The following is a 20607-nucleotide window of genomic DNA, read 5'->3' on the forward strand; positions in this document are numbered from 1 at the left end:
GAGAATCTAGAGGGACACTATCTTGAATCGTTTTATTTTGAAAGATTGAGGTAATCACCAGTGGCGCACATCAGAGAACACCAATTGGCTGGTAAATATTTGTCATGAGCCCCCAAAATTACACCTCCAGTTGGTTTCTAGGGGCAGGCATCTTTCACACTGCCCCAGATGAGGCCAGGCTGCTGTTACAAAGTATCAATAACAGACATGGATATTGACTGGAGGATCCTTCTTACAACTCGGGGACACATCAGCTGATGAGACAAAGTATCAATAATGCATTTGATTGCAGGAAACATTTTTCCATTCTGAAGTACAAAGATAACATTCAGAAATGAGCCCAGCAATTGAACCATGTGCTACTGTGCACTGCCATTCTGACTCTCCATCCTTCATATCTTTCATTCTAGCTTTCTTGCCTTCTTTTTATCCTTCATTAATTTTTCATTCAGGATTTCCTTTCCTTCTTTGTTTTCTCCTGTTCCTTACTTTCATGTCATCTATCTGTCACTCTTCTGTGTCCTCCTCACTTGCCCAGCTTTTCCTTTCTTTCATAGTTTTCATGTCCCTCTCTCATTCTTTGTCATTTCTTCCCTTTCTTTTTCTTTCATTTATTTCTTTTCCTCTTGTTTCCCTTACTTTGTTTCTTATTCTCCTTCTTTCCTTCTTACCCATATTTTCTACATGCAGATTAGTATGTTGTGCATATGCAGATTAAATGCAGGCTGTATGGAGTTGGACTGATCAACAGTGAAATCTGGGGCTCCAAAGTTCTTGTAAGGCTGGAGCATAAATGCCATACGTGGGCCTGACTTTGCTCCAGCATTACCTGACTTTTGGTCGCATCAGATCGTCATTCTAGGAATTGGGAACATGTCTTAGATTTCACCACCGCTCCATAACTACTCGCATTGAAACGCTGACACACCACACGGGGCAGGCATTGTACATTTCGGCCTGTTGGTCCAAGGCAGTCTTACTTTCAGAGCAGATGACTCCAGCTGCGAATCGGGACCCTGTCTTTTTGCAGTTGACGTTGGCGCCGTGGTGCTGGCAGTGGCTGAGGGACATCTCAGTACCCGTGCACTTTACTCCACTCATGATCATCTCCGTCACATTGCTGGCATCCCAGTACCAAGTTTCCTTGGGAAAGTAAGCTGGAGTTATCAGGAATCAAAGCAGGCTGTCTCCAGCAGTACTAGACAAATACACGTATTTATGTCTTGTCCTCACTGTTCCTTCGATGTCATGCTACCTGCCCCCATGGGCACTAGATCCATACCAGTGACAACAGAAGGTTCTACAAATGCCCAGGTCCTAAATTTACTAACTGCACAGCATACTCCCGGGGGCAGAACACGCCCTGCATAGATTGAACCCCCTTTATCATACAGTGAAAACATGCAGGTTGGAAGAAGTAGAGGATGGGATTGGCTCCTGAAGGCCACTTGCGCATTATAAATATAGCGCACATTAATAACCCACTTGTTTCTGACATTGCCTACTTTAAGTAATTCGGGTGACTTACGAAGTATTAAGCCAGGCTTAGTTTTGAATATATGTCAGCAAAGCCACATATTTCCATAGTAACTTTTCAATGAACCTTTGAGGGACATCAAATATCACAGACCAGTTTCCTATTAGTTAATTACAAGTGTTATCCATTAGCAATATCAAAAAAGAACATTATGATTTTAAGACCCAGGTCATTGATCCTCCAATCAAGCAAAGCCGTGTGCCACTCAAGTGCTCATGAGCTAAACATCAGCTCATTAATGCCCCCAGTAAGCTCATTATTTGCATGACCAACCATTTTCCTCTGTGACACACTTATCATTTTAATAGCTGAAATCATTGGAACTGCACTGAGGCCACACATTTCTTTCTTCATGAGCTAACACTGCTCAACTTCACTCATCCCAGACTCCACCTCGCCCACCACTGGCAGGATTGTGAGCTCTAGGTAGGTAGGCAGACAGCAGGGCAGGGATCTACCCGAGCTTCACACTTCAGCCTACATCAATGTTGCATGCACTCGGATGGATGTGAAAGGCACAGTGCTGGGGGCCTCTTGCGCACAGTGTTGTGAAACATGGCTTTGATTTGTGTGAGTGAAGCTGGCATGTTTTGGTGTGGTTAGGATCTGAACCTTCAGTTTGTGGTAGGTTTTTTCTAACATGTGAACCGTACTTCATACTGTTTCCTCCACTGCAGGTCGATGGCTGGGCATCTCCCAAGCCTCCATGGAAGATGCCTGCTTCCTTCCTGTCATTTGACTTGAACACAGTATCACAATGGTCACTGGCAAGAAAGAGGTTGTATTGCAACTCTTTGCCTTCGTTGCCGTGCAGGTGCTGGTGTTCATGTGGCCTTTTCTACTGTGCGTCTGAGGTTGGAACCGACAGTATTGTGCTTGCTGGAAATGTTTTCAGATGGGGTTTTTTCCGACAGCGTGGGGAGTGGCCCACCTTTTGGGCCACTCTGCTAACCTTTGTGCAGATTTCATTTTGTGCGCAGTTACATCAGGGAAGACATTCTCATTATTTTTCTGCAACATAGAAAGAGATATGCTTAAATGATACTACATAAAGACAAGTGCCACGTTAAATAGTTAACACAACTATTTATTCATCCAATGTATGTGCCCTCTAGATGACACGTGTTTCGGCTATGTGCCTTTTTCAAATCCGGGCATATTTGTTTTTCTACTTTTATGTATAACCATAGGTCCTGAATGGTCTTACTGGCTCAGTATTATTGGGTTAAATCCCAGCGTTATCCGCACTCAATTCATCTGTGCCAGCTCTCGCTCGGAGCAGTTGCCAGGCCAGTACAGGACACAATCTGTTCTATTCTGCATGCGACTTAAGCATGAGATCAAGGAGGGCTGGCTGGAGTTACTCACCTAGCATCCTTGCTAGGCTTGATTAGAGGCAGTGGTGAATATTGATTGTCATCTTCGTGTGAGGAAGCAGGAGCGAGATGCTGTATGAGTTACTGATTCCTCTGTTCTCCCCATGCGTAGTATTGCAAAGATGAGTGACAGCTGGTTCCTCTGGATCTAAGGCGCCAATGCAGATCGGCTCATCTCTGGCCTTCTCACAATGAAGGTGTAGGGGACTTGGGCTGTTTCTAAAAGAGGCAGCTAGGCAGAGAGAGTGTGTCACACCCTAGACAGGGGCCAGGATAGTAGGCCACTCACCTCACTGGAGGCAAATGGGTCTCAGGCTCATATGTGGACCAGGCGTCGGCAAAGGGAATCATGTTTTTCAGACTAGGAAGGTTGTCCGGTTTATCACTAGTTGCCAAGACAGTTTTGGCCTCTGGAAGAGTGAATCCTCAGACTGAAATACCTGACGCCCTTCTGGGGAACAGGGATGTCATTACACATGATTGTGTTCTGCCTTGATTTCTGGAACCCCGAGGACGCAAAGGCACACTCCTTGCTATGACTCGGCTGCGTGTTTCTGTGTGTGTAACCGTGAGTACGAGAACGGGTCCTTGGTAGGACATAGACCACTTCAGAACGTAGAAGGCTTGACTTGAAGGACTGAAACTCATTTAGACACGTCCAGAAGCTTCAGCTCGGACAGCCTTGAGAAAGCCCACAGAGGGCGAAACACCTGTTGGCTTAACTTGCCTTGCAAAGGCACGCAGCACTTGATATGCCTGAAATAAATGATCATACCGTACACTCGTGTACGGTCATTATTGATTCTGAATAGAAAAGTACGAAGATTAGCAATCTCATAAAACGTCACTGTGATTCATGCAATTAAATGTGTTAATGCGTCAGAAATGTGTACACCGCCTAGTATATGACATGAACTATTCTAAATAGTACACGGGCATTGAACTAGAAGATGTCTGCTATTCATGGGAAGGGCGTATGAGATTCTGTGGATAGCGAAGCTTTTCGTGAGGCCCCAAGGGTCAGGGGAGATATTGCAGAGGAGACCATCTTGGATGGATGATGGGTTAGAGTAAACTCTTGGAGTGAACATGGAAAGGTTGATGATGGGCGAGTTTATAGTTATGTGTGTTGATTGGTCCATTCATGTTCTGGTGATGCGCAGAGTGAGGTCCACCTCCTCCTCATTAGGGCACTGTATTGATGTGCTCCGTGTTGCTCCTCTTTCTCGTCCATCGATGCTAACCCAGATGACTGGCTCTCATTTCACTTACACAAGTTATGCCTTCAATGACCTCCCTTAAATATAGCGAAATTCAAATCCCTGAACACATTAGGAAGACTCCCTTGCACCACACCTGCAATCTCTGGAGACCAAGAAGATTTGAATATGGGTCAGCCTGGCCCTGGTAAAGCCATCACCTGCCGTCATGGTGAGCAGGGGATATCCAAGATCGAGCTGGCGGCAAGCCACCCTGGCTTCATTGGTAGTCCAGCCTTAACTGCAGACTGTGCTCCACTTTATCCCATGCGTTACCGCCAACCTGCCCTGGTTAGGTCACCACCTACCGTCACAGCATGCAGGGAGTATCCAAGACCGAGCTGGCGGCAAGCTACCATGGCTTCTTTGGTGGTCCAGCCTTCACTGCAGAGTGTGCCCCACTTATTGCCTCTCTTTACCTCCACGCGGCCCTCGTTGGTGGTTCTTCCTCCTACTATGCGTATCTGTGGAGAAGTCCTGAGGGGTGTCAGCAAACACACAGCCAAGCTTCATTGCACCAGCTCACTCCACTCTTCTTTGACTCAGTCATGCATCCATATGAATACTTCAGGGCGCTGAACACACATATGAAAAGACAGTGCCCCAGCCTACACCACCATAATGTGGTACATACGATTGACACTACACCTGAAGGACACACATCACACAGTCCAGAGCAAATACTGTTCAAACCATAACTCGCGAACACACATCACGTAGTCCAGAGCACATGCTGTTGACACCACACATAAAGCACACACATTACACAGTCCAGAACACTTAGTGTTGACAACATACATCAAGGACACACGACACATAGTCCAGAGCACATAGTGTTTACACCACACCTCACACAGTCCAGAGCACATATTGACACCACACTTCAAGGACACACATCACACAGTCCAGAGCGCATACTGTTGTCACTGCACCTCAAAGACACACATCACACAGTCCAGAGCACATACTGACACCACACATCAAGGACACACATTACACAGTCCAGAACACTTAGTGTTCACACCACACCTCACACAGTCCAGAGCACATAGTGTTGACACCACACCTCATACAGTCCAGAGAACATAGTATTTATACCACACCTCAAGGACACACATCACACAGTCCAGAGCGCATACTGTTGACACCACACATCAAGGACACACATTACACAGTCCAGAACACTTAGTGTTCACACCACACCTCACACAGTCCAGAGCACATAGTGTTCACACCACGCCTCACACAGTCCAGAGCACATAGTATTTATACCACACCTCAAGGACACACATCACCCAGTCCAGAGCGCATACTGTTGACACCACACATCAATGACACACATTACACAGTCCAGAACACTTAGTGTTCACACCACACCTCACACAGTCCAGAGCACATAGTGTTGACACCACACCTCACACAGTCCAGAGCACATAGTATTTATACCACACCTCAAGGACACACATCACCCAGTCCAGAGCGCATACTGTTGACACCACACATCAAGGACACACATTACAAAGTCCAGAACACTTAGTGTTGACACCACACCTCACACAGTCCAGAGTGCATACTGTTGACATCACACCTCACTGACGCACATCGCACAGTCCAGAGCACACATTGACACCACACCTCAAGAAAACACATCACATAGTCCAGAGGATATGCTGTTGACCCCACACCCCACGGACACACAAAACAACATGCACACTTTTTCCAACCAGCTGTGTCATATGCTAGGGATACACAGCACACAGTACAGAGGAGATGTGCTGCCATTCGGCTGTGCCATGCCTCAGGAACACACATCACACACTACAGAGGAGATGTGCTGCCATTCGGCTGTGCCATGCCTCAGGAACACACATCACACAGTACAGAGGAGATGTGCTACCATTCGGCTGTGCCATGCCTCAGGAACACACATCACGCAGTACAGAGGAGATGTGCTACCATTCGGCTGTGCCATGTCTCAGGAACACACATCACACAGTACAGAGGAGATGTGCTACCATTCGGCTGTGCCATGCCTCAGGAACACACAGCACACAGTACAGCAGACATTCATTTGCCATCCATATGTACCACTTACAAGGGATAGACATCATACAATGCAGAGGAGATATTGTCTCACACTTTATATAGCCCTGTACATTAGGAATACCCAACATACAGGGCAGAGTGACCAAGGGCTTGCTTTTAACACAGCCTTGACTCAGAGATGCCCACACTCGAAGTGCCGTGCAGAATCCCCCACACACACACTTAGTGACACAACACAAACCTCACACTGAGGTTGAGACTGCCTTTGAGAATCTGCGGCACACCCAGGCATGTTAGGGAACAAGGCCCAGAATCCTTTGCTGTGTGCCCCGCCATTGGTGGTGCCCAGAAGGCAAGCGCGGAGTGGCAAATGACCACTAGATTCTGATTCTGGCCCAATGGTCGGAGACGTTTGCAACAGCCGTCAAGAGGACTGGGCAGAGTCTGTCTACGCACACAGTGGTTAAGCAACCGGACCCCCTTAACAGAAGGGGGATTGCAAATGAAGGGCTGATGCATAGTTTGCTGAACACACAGAGTTTGCATTTGCTGGAAATTGCTTTCCTTTGCTCATTCTTATGCGTTTGTGGTGGTCCTTTCTTCATCTGCCATGGCCCACTCGCTGCTTTTGATGGTATCGCTACTTGTAGTCTTCACTGCACATGCTTTTTTGTGTGGCCAGCTCTTAGATTTTTGTAGCATACTGTGTTCCTTTAGTAGCTTTGGCCGGTAACTCTTTGTCCACACTATTCTCCAGGTAGCCCATTCATTCCTTTAGGTAGCCCTTTTTTCAGCTAAGGAGATCCTCACTGCTTGATCTGGTTGGCCATAGTTCACTTTTTGTAGCCCACTTTTTGCATTTAGTAGCCTGCTGTAAAACGACTACCAGTTCCTGCAGTGTTTGTAGAGTACAGATGCATTGTAACTCGTTGACCAAATGCACTGTGTGCCATCCCTAGAACGCCACTGCCTTACCCACTCTCTGAACTCCATAAGACTGGTTTAGCCATGGGTATTTCAAGACTGAATGAGTCAGGTGGCATGAAACCCCAACCAGTTGGCGCAGCTGCCTAGTGGAGACACGGTATGAACTCTGCCGCCATGGATACCTACTTGCAGACCACTGTTGGGGTATCCCAAGCCGAGTTGGCGGCACACCACTGCAGCCTCCTTAGTACCCCAGCCTTCTCCACAAATCAGGCCCCATCTCAAGGTCTTGCTGCCATTCACAGCCACGTGCACTTCCACCCGGCCCTCCAAGCGGTTCCTGCCACTGGTCAAGCGCATCTGCAGGTTGGTGAAGAGAAAGGTTAGAGTGGTGGGGGCGGGTACTGGTTAAACTGGGGCGACGCCTAGACGTTAATCAGGGCTTGCAATGGGAATGGGGACCTCATGAGGACCTGTTAATCAGAAATCTCATTCCCACACCCTTAGATCTCAATGCAGATAAACTGGGTTGCCAGCAAGGCACCAAGAGGCCAACTTACAATATTGTGTTGTTGGCAAAGGTCACAAACAGGATAGGGTTTATTTGGGGGAATGTTGTGACCTGATCATGTGCTGTCCTCGGAGGTGAGAGCGGGCGTGTGGCACCCACTGTCCCAACACTGCAAGGTGAGAGCGGCCCGAATTAACGTCTAGGCTGGTGCAAAGGGAGCCTCTCTGGAAGGCCTGCAGTAGCCCTGAGGTGTTGAACATACCTGTGTCACCCAGATCCCTAGTAGGCCAGCTACATCGAGGGTGAAGGGACCGAGCGGAGGGAGCAGTAGTGAAGACCAGGAGTGAGGTGGCGGAGAGCAGATGAAGGCACAAGGATGAAGATGTAGATGAGGAAGGGAGGGAATGGAAAGCAAATGCAGACACAGATAAGAAAGGGAGGAGCTGGTGGGGAGGTGAGGATTAACAACGGAGGGAATAGCGACCGATCTGGATTGAAACGGAAGGAGATGGTGGGGAGGTGAGGATTAACAACGGAGGGAATAGCGAGAGATGTGGATTGAAACGGAAAGAGATGGTGGGGTGGTGAGGATGAACAACGGAGGGAATAGCGAGAGATGTGGATTGAAACGGAAGGAGATGGTGGGGAGGTGAGGATTAACAACGGAGGGAATAGCGAGATATGTGGATTGAAACGGAAGGAGATGGTGGGGAGGTGAGGATTAACAACGGAGGGAATAGCGAGAGATGTGGATTGAAACGGAAAGAGATGGTGGGGTGGTGGGGATGAACAACGGAGGGAATAGCGAGAGATGTGGATTGAAACGGAAGGAGGTGGTGGGGAGGTGAGGATTAACAACGGAGGGAATAGCGAGAGATGTGGATTGAAACGGAAGGAGATGGTGGGGAGGTGAGGATTAACAACGGAGGGAATAGCGAGAGATGTGGATTGAAACGGAAAGAGATGGTGGGGTGGTGAGGATGAACAACGGAGGGAATAGCGAGAGATGTGGATTGAAACGGAAGGAGATGGTGGGGAGGTGAGGATTAACAACGGAGGGAATAACGAGAGATGTGGATTGAAACGGAAGGAGATGGTGGGGAGGTGAGGATTAACAACGGAGGGAATAGCGAGAGATGTGGATTGAAACGGAAGGAGATGGTGGGGAGGTGAGGATTAACAAAGGAGGGAATAGCGAGAGATGTGAATTGAAACGGAAGGAGATGGTGGGGAGGTGAGGATTCACAACGGAGGGAATAGCGAGAGATGTGGATTGAAACGGAAGGAGATGGTGGGGAGGTGAGGATTAACAACGGAGGGAATAGCGAGAGATGTGGATTGAAACGGAAGGAGATGGTGGGTAGGTGAGGATTAACAACGGAGGGAATAGCGAGAGATGTGGATTGAAACGGAAGGAGATGGTGGGTAGGTGAGGATTAACAACTGAGGGAATAGCGACCGATGTGGATTGAAACGGAAGGAGATGGTGGGGAGGTGAGGATTAACAACGGAGGGAATAGCAAGCAATGTGGGTTGAAACGGAAGGAGATGGTGGGAAGGTGAGGATTAACAACAGCTGGAATAGCGAGCGATGTGGATTGAAATGGAAGGAGATGGTGGGGTGGTGAGGATTAACACTGGAGGGAATAGTGAGCTATGTGGAATGAAACAGATGGAGGTGGTGGGGAGGTCAGGATTAACAACTAAGGAATAGTGAGCGATGTGGATTGAAACGGAAGGAGATGGCGGGGAGGTGAGGATTAACAACTGAGGGAATAGTGAACGATGTGGTTTGAAATGGAAGTAGATGGTGGGGAGGTGAGGATTAACAACGGAGGGAATAGTGAGCAATGTGGATTGAAATAGAAGGAGATGGTGGGGAGGTGAGGATGAACAACGGAGGGAATAGCGAGCGATGTGGATTGAAACGGAAGGAGATGGTGGGGAGGTGAGGATTAACAACGGAGGGAATAGCGGGCGATGTGGATTGAAATGGAAGGTGTTGTGGGGAGGTGAGGATTAACAGCAGAGGGAATAGTGAGCAATGTGGATTGAAACAGAAGGAGATGGTGTGGAGGTGACGATTAACAACGGAGGGACTAGTGAGCGATGTGGATTGAAACGGAAGGAGATGGTGAGGAGCTGAGGATTAACAATGGAGGGAATAGCGAGCGATGTGGATTGAAACAGAATGAGATGGTGGGGAGGTGAGGATTAACAATGGAGGGAATAGCGAGCGATGTGGATTGAAACGGAAGGAGATGGTGGGGAGGTGAGGATTAACAATGGAGGGAATAGCGAGCGATGTGGATTGAAACAGAATGAGATGGCTGGGCGTGGTGGTTTGAAATAGAAGGGGATGGCAGGGACGCATGGATTGAATTAGAAAAAGGCAGCACAGAGGTGTGGATTGAAAAAGGAGGAGATAGCCGGGAGGCGTGGATTGAAAAAGGAGGCAATGGCCGGGAGGTGTGGATTGAAATTAAAGAAGGCAGCACAGAGGTGTGGATTGAGAAGGGAAAATATGGAGGCGAGATACGGGTTTGAATGTGCGAAGATGCCACAGAGGTGTGGATTAAAAAGGGTGGTGATGACTGGATGGTGTGGATTGAAAGAGGAGGAGATGGCAGGAAGTGCGGATTGCAAAGTAAGGGGATGAAAGTGAGCCGTAGATTCAAAAGGAATGACATGCCGGGAGGCGTGGATTGCAAAGAGAGGAGGTGGGGGGCGTACATTGAGAAGGGAGACGATAGTATGGGTGCAGATGAAAAAGGAAGGTGAAGGCGAGGTGCAGATTGAAAAGGGAGGAGATGGCAGGGGATGGGACAGACACTGAAAGGGCAGAATATGGCACAGATGTGTGGATTGAAAACATAGGAGATGGCGGGAGGTGCAGATTGAAAAGGGAGGAGACAGAAGAGGATTGCAGATTGAAAAAGGGATGAAATAGTGGGAATCAGAAAGTGGGAGTTTGGACTTCACTGAATGTGTCGACATTTGATTGATGGCCGATCAGACATTGAGAGTATGTCAGATAGTAAAGGGCTAGAATCCTAGCTAGTATTTGCTAAAGTTAGTTTGCAGTCTCAGATAAGTTCCACCTCCCCTCTAGCCCCCCATTCCCCGTGTGTTGCACGCTCTGGGGTACTGCAGAACTCACTGGAGACAGAAGCTTAAGGAGGACCTCACACTTTTACAAGATTCTTTGAAGCAGTGCTGCACGTTTCCTCCAAGAACGCCACATGCTGGCTTCGATCCATGCATCCATTGAGTGCAACCTATGGGGAGTCCCCGAAATAGCGCCACTGTTCTGATAGATGCTCTCAAAGGTGTGGGCACTAGACACCTTGCAGCAGACGGCACCACGCCCTGTGGTGGAGTGCATTAGAACCCTCCAGGCACACGCACCTATGTATATTCTGGACGGTAGAAAGTCAACATGTACTTCAATTATTGAACACTGATAGTGAAGCCTGCCATCTAGTGTTGAAGCCTGGAACGCAGGGCCTACTCTGGCGTGTGCTTCATGACACCCCAACAGATTCCTACTCTGGCATGTGCTTCATGACACCCCTACAGATTCCTACTCTGGCATGTGCTTCATGACACCCCTACAGATTCCTACTCTGGCATGTGCTTCATGACACCCCTACAGATTGGCCAGCTCCCCGGGTATTCAGTGCTTGCCTACTTTTATCCCAATGATTTAGGAATGATTTAATACTTGTTTTACAGTTTTTATGTATCATATAATTTGATGAGAAATAATGGGGGCAAATCCTCTTTTTTTGTGAGGGGGCCTGACTCTAGACGGTTCCCCGAACGTAGCAAAAAGAGAGGGTTAGAGTCAAAGGCTACCCTAGTCATGGGCGTTCTGGGGCGGTCACCCCACTACTTGTCGTGGAGATAGATGTTAACTAGCTCGGAGCAATGGTAACAAAGGGCACCAATCGCTAAAAAGGAGGCTGATACAATTTATCAACACAAATAGGGTTTTCATTCAACATGACATGAAACGCACACATTCGTAATTCGGCAAGTGCCTTCAGGTGGCACGTTTCGTATGCATATAGAAGTACATTGTGGTCTGCAGGAGGGTGAGACCTAGTAACATAGGTGACAATTATTCCTTGTATTGCTGGACATCCATCGTGTAGTCAATGCTATCATTTGAGAAATAAAATGTATTGAAGTTGAACTGACAAACTGTAGTAATATAGCATAGCATGAAATATGACCCAAGTATACCTGCATTGGTGCACCTATTCACTGTAAACTCGACACGCATGGCCGTCCTTACAGGTGAGACCTAAAGGTTTCACGGGTTGCAGCATAGAGATGCACTGAGCCAATACCTTGAGACAGAATTGAGCGAAGGAGGTTCGAGACCACCTGTTTTATTGTATACTGACCAATTAACCTCACAATGCAAGACCCTATGCCTGACCCCTAAAGCCGTCTGCTATGAGGCACCCCATTATCTGCCTATATTGCTGCCCCCCAATCCCCCGGTGTGCGACCAGTTGTAATTCTCTGCATTGGGTGCAGGATCATTGCTAGGTCCAAAGTTGATGACGGACCTGTAGGAGTTTCCTGACATTTTTGCTTGCCATATTGGTTCAGTAACCACTCCCCTCCCCCCAATGACCCTCATCTAGGGCACACTGTTGATAGCAAGTAGCAGTGCTTCTTATGTTGTGTTGGCCACTGGCTACTGCATTTTTACACGCATGCCTATTTCTGCTGCCATTTTCCATTTTCAGGGAGCAAATGCTTGTTCCCTGCAGAGTCCCATTAAAATTGCGAGCTGGTTTTCAAAGTCCAGTGAGATTCCAGAAGGAGGATATTGTTATGCCAACGGCATGGAAAGAAGGTCACCTTCTTACTGAGCCCACGGGTTGGGCGCTCCGAGAGGCGCTTAGTGTATGAATGGCTATCTGGGGTTACCAGGCTGGACAAACGAGCTTTGCTTCTTCCATCTCTAGTGCACCATGCCCAAAGACGTGCAATCGCTCCACGCGAGCTTTGCTTCTTCCATCTCTAGTGCACCATGCCCAAAGACGTGCAATCGCTCCACGCGAGCTTTGCTTCTTCCATCTCTAGTGCACCATGCCCAAAGACGTGCAATCGCTCCACGCGAGCTTTGCTTCTTCCATCTCTAGTGCACCATGCCCAAAGACGTGCAATCGCTCCACAGCGAGCTCTGCATGCAGGCTACAGCTGCAGCTGCACTTGAATCTGGGTCATTTGGTACATGTTGAAAATCGTAAAATCAGTGCGCCTTCTCTAGAGTGTGCCACCATAAAGACCCCTTATTTTGTGCAATTGGAGCAGGAGTGGGAGGTTATCACAGTCTACACAAAATGGAAGCATGCTCTTGTTACAGTTTTTTGAACCCACTGAGGGAAGTCTCGGAGAAGATTGGCACCAAAGCTTCTTGTAAAAATGTTGGCTTTCCCTTCCCAAGAGCTCTACCAGCATGCAAGGCGTGGATGACGCAAGAAGCTCTGGCCGTTCATCCTCAGATATTCCAGACAGATTCTCCGCTTCTGCGTGGTCCTGAGCATCAGGCAGAACCTGCGGATGGCGGAGGTATGGCCAATGGATAGGGGATATCCAAGTGTCAGAGGAACCGTTCCTACGGAAGGCTCCAGGCTACTATGAAAAGACCTGGAAGCACTTGATGTAGCTCAAAGAGGCCAAGAACAGAGAACCAGAGTGAGACTTCTCACATTTCCAGAAGTAGGTGGTTGGCTTTTAATAATTTATTCATTATCGATCCATGAGAAGTCCCTCTCAGATTTGGTCATGTCTTCCCAAGTCCCTGCCATGCTATTGGACACCTGGCCATGCAGGGGGTCTTACACCAGCAAAGCTTACCATGCGAAACTCGTGATCTAAAGCAGGAAAGGCCAGGTCCAGGAAGAGGGACGGACGGGGCCTGGAACCAGAAACCTTCTGGATGCATACTTCTCAGGAAAAGGACAGAGGGGGTCTATGATCAGAGACCTTCTGCATCCATCCTACCGTAGGAAGGGACGGAGGGGGCATGGGATCAGAGACCTTCTGGATACATACTTCTCAGGAAAAGGACAGAGGGGGTCTATGATCAGAGACCTTCTGCATCCATCCTACCGTAGGAAGGGACGGAGGGGGCATGGGATCAGAGACCTTCTGGATGCATACTTCTCAGGGAAAGGACAGAGGGGGTCTATGATCAGAGACCTTCTGCATCCATTTTTCCAAGGAAGGGATGGAGGAGGGCATGGGATCAGAGGCCTCCAGCATTCTTCTTTTCTTAGGAATGGGGCGATGGTATCCTGGGAACAGAGATCTTCTCTAATCATCCTTCCCTACGAAGGGACTGAGCGGGCGTGAAATCAGAGACCTTCTGCATCCATCCTTTCATAGGAAGGGATTGAGAGTGGCCTTGGATAAGAGACCTTCTGCATCCATCCTTTCATAGGAAGGAAGGGACTGAGAGTGGCCTTGGATAAGAGACCTTCTGCATCCATCCTTCCTTAGGAAGGAAGGGACTGAGAGTGGCCTTGGATAAGAGACCTTCTGCATCCATCCTTCCTTAGGAAGGAAGGGACTGAGAGTGGCCTTGGATAAGAGACCTTCTGCATCCATCCTTCCTTAGGAAGGAAGGGACTGAGAGTGGCCTTGGATAAGAGACCTTCTGCATCCATCCATCCTTCCTTAGGAAGGAAGGGACTGAGAGTGGCCTTGGATAAGAGACCTTCTGCATCCATCCTTCCTTAGGAAGGGACTGAGAGTGGCCTTGGATAAGAGACCCTCTGCATCCATCCTTCCTTAGGAAGGGACGGAGGGGGCAGGGGATCAGAGACCTTCTGCATCCATCCTACCGTAGGAAGGGACAGAGGGGGCATGGGATCAGAGACCTTATGCATCCATCCTACCGTAGGAAGGGACAGAGGGGGCATGGGATCAGAGACCATCTGCATCCATCCTACCGTAGGAAGGGACAAAGGGGGCATGGGATCAGAGACCTTCTGCATCCATCCTTCCTTAGGAAGGGACGGAGGGGGCCTGGGCACAGAGACCTTCTGCATCCATCCTTCCCTAGAATGGGACAGAGGGGGCATGGGATCAGGGACCTTCTGCATCCATCCTACCGTAGGAAGGGACAAAGGGGGTATGGGATCAGAGACCTTCTGCATCTATCCTTCCCTCGGAAGGGACGGAGGGGGCATGGGATTAGAGACCTTCTTCATCTATCCTTCCCTAGGAAGGGACGGATGAGGACCTGGGACACGAGACCTTCTGCATCCATCCTTCCCTCGGAAGGGACGGAGGGGGCATGGGATCAGAGACCTTCTGCATGCATCTTTCCCTTGGTAGGGACGGCTGAGGACCTGAGATCAGAGATCTTCTGCATCCATCCTACCGTAGGAAGGGACGGAGGGGGCATGGGATCAGGGACCTTCTGCATCCATCCTACCGTAGGAAGGGACGGAGGGGGCATGGGATCAGCGACCTTCTGCATGCATCTTTCCCTAGGAAAGAATGGATGAGCACCTGGGATCAGAGACCTTCTGCATCCATCCTTCCCTAGGAAGGAACGGAGGGGGCTTGGGATTAGAGACCTTCTGCATCCATCCTTCCCTAGGAAGGGAACGGATGAGGACCTGGGACACAAGACCTTCTGCATCCATCCTTCCCTCTGAAGGGACGGAGGGGGCATGGGATCAGAGACCTTCTGCATGCATCTTTCCCTAGGAAGGGACGGAGGGGGCATGGGAACAGAGACCTTCTGCATGCATCTTTCCCTTGGAAGGGACGGCTGAGGACCTGAGATCAGAGACCTTCTGCATGCATCTTTCCCTAGGAAGGGACAGAGGGGGCATGGGATCAGAGACCTTCTGCACCCATCCTTCCCTCGGAAGGGACGGAGGGGGCATGGGATCAGAGACCTTCTGCATGCATCTTTCCCTAGGAAGGGACGGCTGAGGACCTGAGATCAGAGAACTTCTTCATCAATCCTTCCTTAGGAAGGGACGGATGAGGACCTGGCATGAGAGACCTTCTGCATCCATCCTTCCCTAGGAAGGGACGGATGAGGACCTGGCATGAGAGACCTGCTGCAACCATCCTTCCCTAGGAAGGGACAGAGGGGGCCTGGGATCAAAGACCTTCTGCATCCATCCTATCGTAGGAAGGGACGGAGGGGGCATGGGATCAGAGACCTTCTGCATGCATCTTTCCCTTGGAAGGGACAGCTGAGGACCTGAGATCAGAGACCTTCTTCATCAATCCTTCCTTAGGAAGGGACGGATGAGGACCTGGCATGAGAGACCTTCTGCATCCATCCTTCCCTAGGAAGGGACGGATGAGGACCTGGCATGAGAGACCTTCTGCATCCATCCTTCCCTAGGAAGGGACGGATGAGGAACTGGCATGAGAGACCTTCTGCATGCATTTTTCCTTTGGAAGGGACGGATGAGGACCTGGCATGAGAGACCTTCTGCATCCATCCTTCCCTAGGAGGGACGGATGAGGACCTGGCATGAGAGACCTTCTGCATGCATCTTTCCCTTGGAAGGGACGGCTGAGGACCTGAGATCAGAGACCTTCTTCATCAATCCTTCCTTAGGAAGGGACGACTGAGGACCTGAGATCAGAGACCTTCTGCATGCATCTTTCCCTAGGAAGGGACGGAGGGGGCATGGGATCAGAGACCTTCTGCACCCATCCTTCCCTCGGAAGGGACGGAGGGGGCATGGGATCAGAGACCTTCTGCATGCATCTTTCCCTAGGAAGGGACGGCTGAGGACCTGAGATCAGAGACCTTCTTCATCAATCCTTCCTTAGGAAGGGACAGATGAGGACCTGGCATGAGAGACCTTCTGCAGTCATCCTACCATAGGAAGGGACGGATGAGGACCTGGCATGAGAGACCTTCTGCATGCATCTTTCCCTTGGAAGGGACGGCTGAAGACCTGAGAACAGAGACCTTCTTCATCAATCCTTCCTTAGGAAGGGACACATGAGGACCTGGCATGAGAGACCTTCTGCATCCATCCTACCGTAGGAAGGGACGGAGGGGGCATGGGATCAGAGACCTTCTGCATGCATCTTTCCCTTGGAAGGGACGGCTGAGGACCTGAGAACAGAGACCTTCTTCATCAATCCTTCCTTAGGAAGGGACGGATGAGGACCTGGCATGAGAGACCTTCTGCATCCATCCTTCCCTTGGAGATGCTTTTAGCAGTATTGCATCAGGGGACGGAAGAGCCCGCCACCTCTCAGAAGGAAGTCTCCTAGATGCATAACCTGGACGTGGCTTTTTATGAACAGTTTTATTGGGTTCATTGCACCTAAGGTCTTTCATCTAATTTCCAGCAATTAGGATGGGCCTAACCTTAACACGCTAGAGCACTGCCTAAGCCTAAGAACCTGCGCAGGGTGGGCTGGGGCGCGAGGGGGTTGCTATCCCGAATAGCCCTCAATGAAACATGCAGATCGGAACAGAGACACAGGCAGACAGACACCCAAAGCACAGTGACTCATGGTCACTGATGTAACACATTCACAGCACAGTGACCGACTGATGCAGTGACAGACACAAATAATTTGCTCAGCTTTGGTGATGGGCAGATGCACACAACACAGTGACTGGTCATAACAGTGACGAGCACACACATATGCATGCATGGACTCACACACACCACAACACACACATACACACACCACAACACACACATACGCAGAGATATACTCACAGATAGACACAGACATAACACAGTGACTGGTCAAAAAAGCGATGAGCAAACACACATTCATGCAAGGACACGCACGGTCCTCCGCCAAACAGACACACACACGGATATACTCACAGACAGACACGTAAGCACAGTGACTGACTATTCAACACAGTGACCGGCACACAAACACAGGTATACACTGTCGATGATGACACATCTACATAAGACTACAACCAACAAATATGCTGTGACAAAGGCACATGCTGACAGAGCGTGAACCATACAACGCAACGCCGTGTGTGTACATGCATGCAGCACGGCAGGTGGACAGGCATGCACACACCGACAGACACACAGCTCTAGCAGACGAACATACACACATCCAGCACACAAAGCTGTGACATTCGGACAATGACACCATTAACATCAGTAACACATTGAATGTGGGGGTCCCACCCTCATCTACATGTGTTAAGCTGTCTCCAGGGTCCCAACACCCGAGAAGTGCTTATATGTGTGAAACAGAAGTGCTAGCCAACACAGTCCATGAAGTACTTCTATGTGTGCAATAGGAGTCGTATATGCACATGGAAGAGCACGTGTTTATGTATGTGAGATCAGAACAGAGTATGTGTACAATGAGTGCTTATATCTGTGGAATAGGACGTGTGCACGCACATGGGCTAAGAGGTGCATATAGACGTGGCATAGTAGGCGTTAATGCCACGACTTCCCTCTTCACACACACACACACACATATATATATATATATATATATATATATATATATATATATATATATATATATATATATATATATATATATATATATAGGAAAGCTTATACAGGGGAATGCGTGTGACAGGAAGTGCTTATATGTATGGCACGGAACACACTTGTACACATGGTATAGGAGTGCTTATATGTGGCAACAGGAGTCATTATAAACATGCAGCAGGGGGGGGGGTGCATATATGCATGCCACCAGAACGAGGGGTCATAGAAAGAGATGATATAAGTGGAAAAGAAAGTGCTTAGGCACAGAGCCAGGAGCAGCATTCATTGCCACTGGCACTGCCCTGGGATGCATGTGTGCTGTGGGAGGTGGGTGGGGGCATGAGGGTGGCTCACTGGCACAACCCTTGGGATGCATGTTTGCTGTGGGAGGTGGGTGGGGTGGCTCACTGGCACAGCCCTTGGGATGCTTGTGTGCTGTGGGAGGTGGGTGGGGGGCTGGGGTGGCTCACTGGCACAGCCCTTGGGATGCATGTGTGCTGTGGGAGGTGGGTGGGGGCATGGAGGTGGCTCACTGGCACTGCCCTTGGGATGCATGTGTGCTGTGGGAGGTGGGTGGGGGCATGGGGGTGGCTCACTGGCACAACCCTTGGGATGCATGTTTGCTGTGGGAGGTGGGTGGGGTGGCTCACTGGCACAGCCCTTGGGATGCTTGTGTGCTGTGGGAGGTGGGTGGGGGGCTGGAGTGGCTCACTGGCACAGCCCTTGGGATGCATGTGTGCTGTGGGAGGTGGGTGGGGGCATGGAGGTGGCTCACTGGCACTGCCCTTGGGATGCATGTGTGCTGTGGGAGGTGGGTGGGGGCATGGGGGTGGCTCACTGGCACAGCCCTTGGGATGCATGTGTGCTGTGGGAGGTGGGTGGGGGCATGAGGGTGGCTCACTGGCACAACCCTTGGGATGCATGTTTGCTGTGGGAGGTGGGTGGGGTGGCTCACTGGCACAGCCCTTGGGATGCTTGTGTGCTGTGGGAGGTGGGTGGGGGGCTGGGGTGGCTCACTGGCACAGCCCTTGGGATGCATGTGTGCTGTGGGAGGTGGGTGGGGGCATGGAGGTGGCTCACTGGCACTGCCCTTGGGATGCATGTGTGCTGTGGGAGGTGGGTGGGGTCATGGGGGTGGCTCACTGGCACAGCCCTTGGGATGCATGTGTGCTGTGGGAGGTGGGTGGGGGCATGGAGGTGGCTCACTGGCACAGCCCTTGGGATGCATGTGTGCTGTGGGAGGTGGGTGGGGGCATGAGGGTGGCTCACTGGCACAGCCCTTGGATGCATGTGTGCTGTGGGAGGTTGGTGGGGGCATGAGGGTGGCTCACTGGCACAGCCCTTGGGATGCATGTGTGCTGTGGGAGGTGGGTGGGGGCATGAGGGTGGCTCACTGGCACAGCCCTTGGGATGCATGCGTGCTGTGGGAGGTGGGTGGGGGCATGAGGGTGGCTCACTGGCACAGCCCTTGGGATGCATGCGTGCTGTGGGAGGTGGGTGGGGGCATGGATGTGGCTCACTGGCACAGCCCTTGGGATGCATGTGTGCTGTGGGGGGTGGGTGGGGGCATGGAGGTGGCTCACTGGCACAGCCCTTGGATGCATGTGTGCTGTGGGAGGTGGGTGGGGTGGCTCACTGGCACAGCCCTTGGGATGCTTGTGTGCTGTGGGAGGTGGGTGGGGGCATGAGGGTGGCTCACTGGCACAGCCCTTGGGATGCATGTGTGCTGTGGGAGGTGGGTGGGGGCATGGAGGTGGCTCACTGGCACAGCCCTTGGATGCATGTGTGCTGTGGGAGGTGGGTGGGGGGCTGGGGTGGCTCACTGGCACAGCCCTTGGGATGCATGTGTGCTGTGGGAGGTGGGTGGGGGCATGAGGGTGGCTCACTGGCACAGCCCTTGGATGCATGTGTGCTGTGGGAGGTGGGTGGGGGCATGAGGTTGGCTCAATGGCACAGCCCTTGGATGCATGTGTGCTGTGGGAGGTGGGTGGGGGCATGAGGGTGGCTCACTGGCACAGCCCTTGGATGCATGTGTGCTGTGGGAGGTGGGTGGGGGCATGAGGGTGGCTCACTGGCACAACCCTTGGGATGCATGTTTGCTGTGGGAGGGGGCTGGGGTGGCTCACTGGCACAGCCCTTGGGATGCATGTGTGCTGTGGGAGGTGGGTGGGGGCATGGAGGTGGCTCACTGGCACTGCCCTTGGGATGCATGTGTGCTGTGGGAGGTGGGTGGGGGCATGGGGGTGGCTCACTGGCACAGCCCTTGGGATGCATGTGTGCTGTGGGAGGTGGGTGGGGGCATGGAGGTGGCTCACTGGCACAGCCCTTGGGATGCATGTGTGCTGTGGGAGGTGGGTGGGGGCATGAAGGTGGCTCACTGGCACAGCCCTTGGATGCATGTGTGCTGTGGGAGGTGGGTGGGGGCATGAGGGTGGCTCACTGGCAC

At 50.7% G+C, this 20607-nt stretch overlaps 1 protein-coding gene across 5 annotated transcripts in view; it reads right to left on the reverse strand.

The window, feature by feature from the left end:
- The window catches only part of LOXL3 (lysyl oxidase like 3), a 476927-nt gene that overhangs the window by 58312 nt on the left and 398008 nt on the right, over positions 1–20607 (reverse strand). For 4 of the 5 annotated variants that reach the window (XM_069632513.1, XM_069632511.1, XM_069632514.1 and 1 more), the window contains 2 exons: positions 7332–7505; positions 981–1143 (listed from right to left, as the gene is read on the reverse strand). In XM_069632513.1, coding sequence (XP_069488614.1) covers positions 981–1143; positions 7332–7505 — 337 coding nt within the window. Of the gene's footprint in view, positions 1–980; positions 1144–4480; positions 4637–7331; positions 7506–20607 lie in introns of all 5 variants that reach the window. The other variant, XM_069632512.1, reaches the window with a different exon arrangement.

Source organism: Ambystoma mexicanum, chromosome 6q (assembly GCF_040938575.1).
Source record: "Ambystoma mexicanum isolate Mex_15411 chromosome 6q, UKY_AmexF1_1, whole genome shotgun sequence".
Lineage (NCBI taxonomy): Eukaryota > Metazoa > Chordata > Amphibia > Caudata > Ambystomatidae > Ambystoma > Ambystoma mexicanum.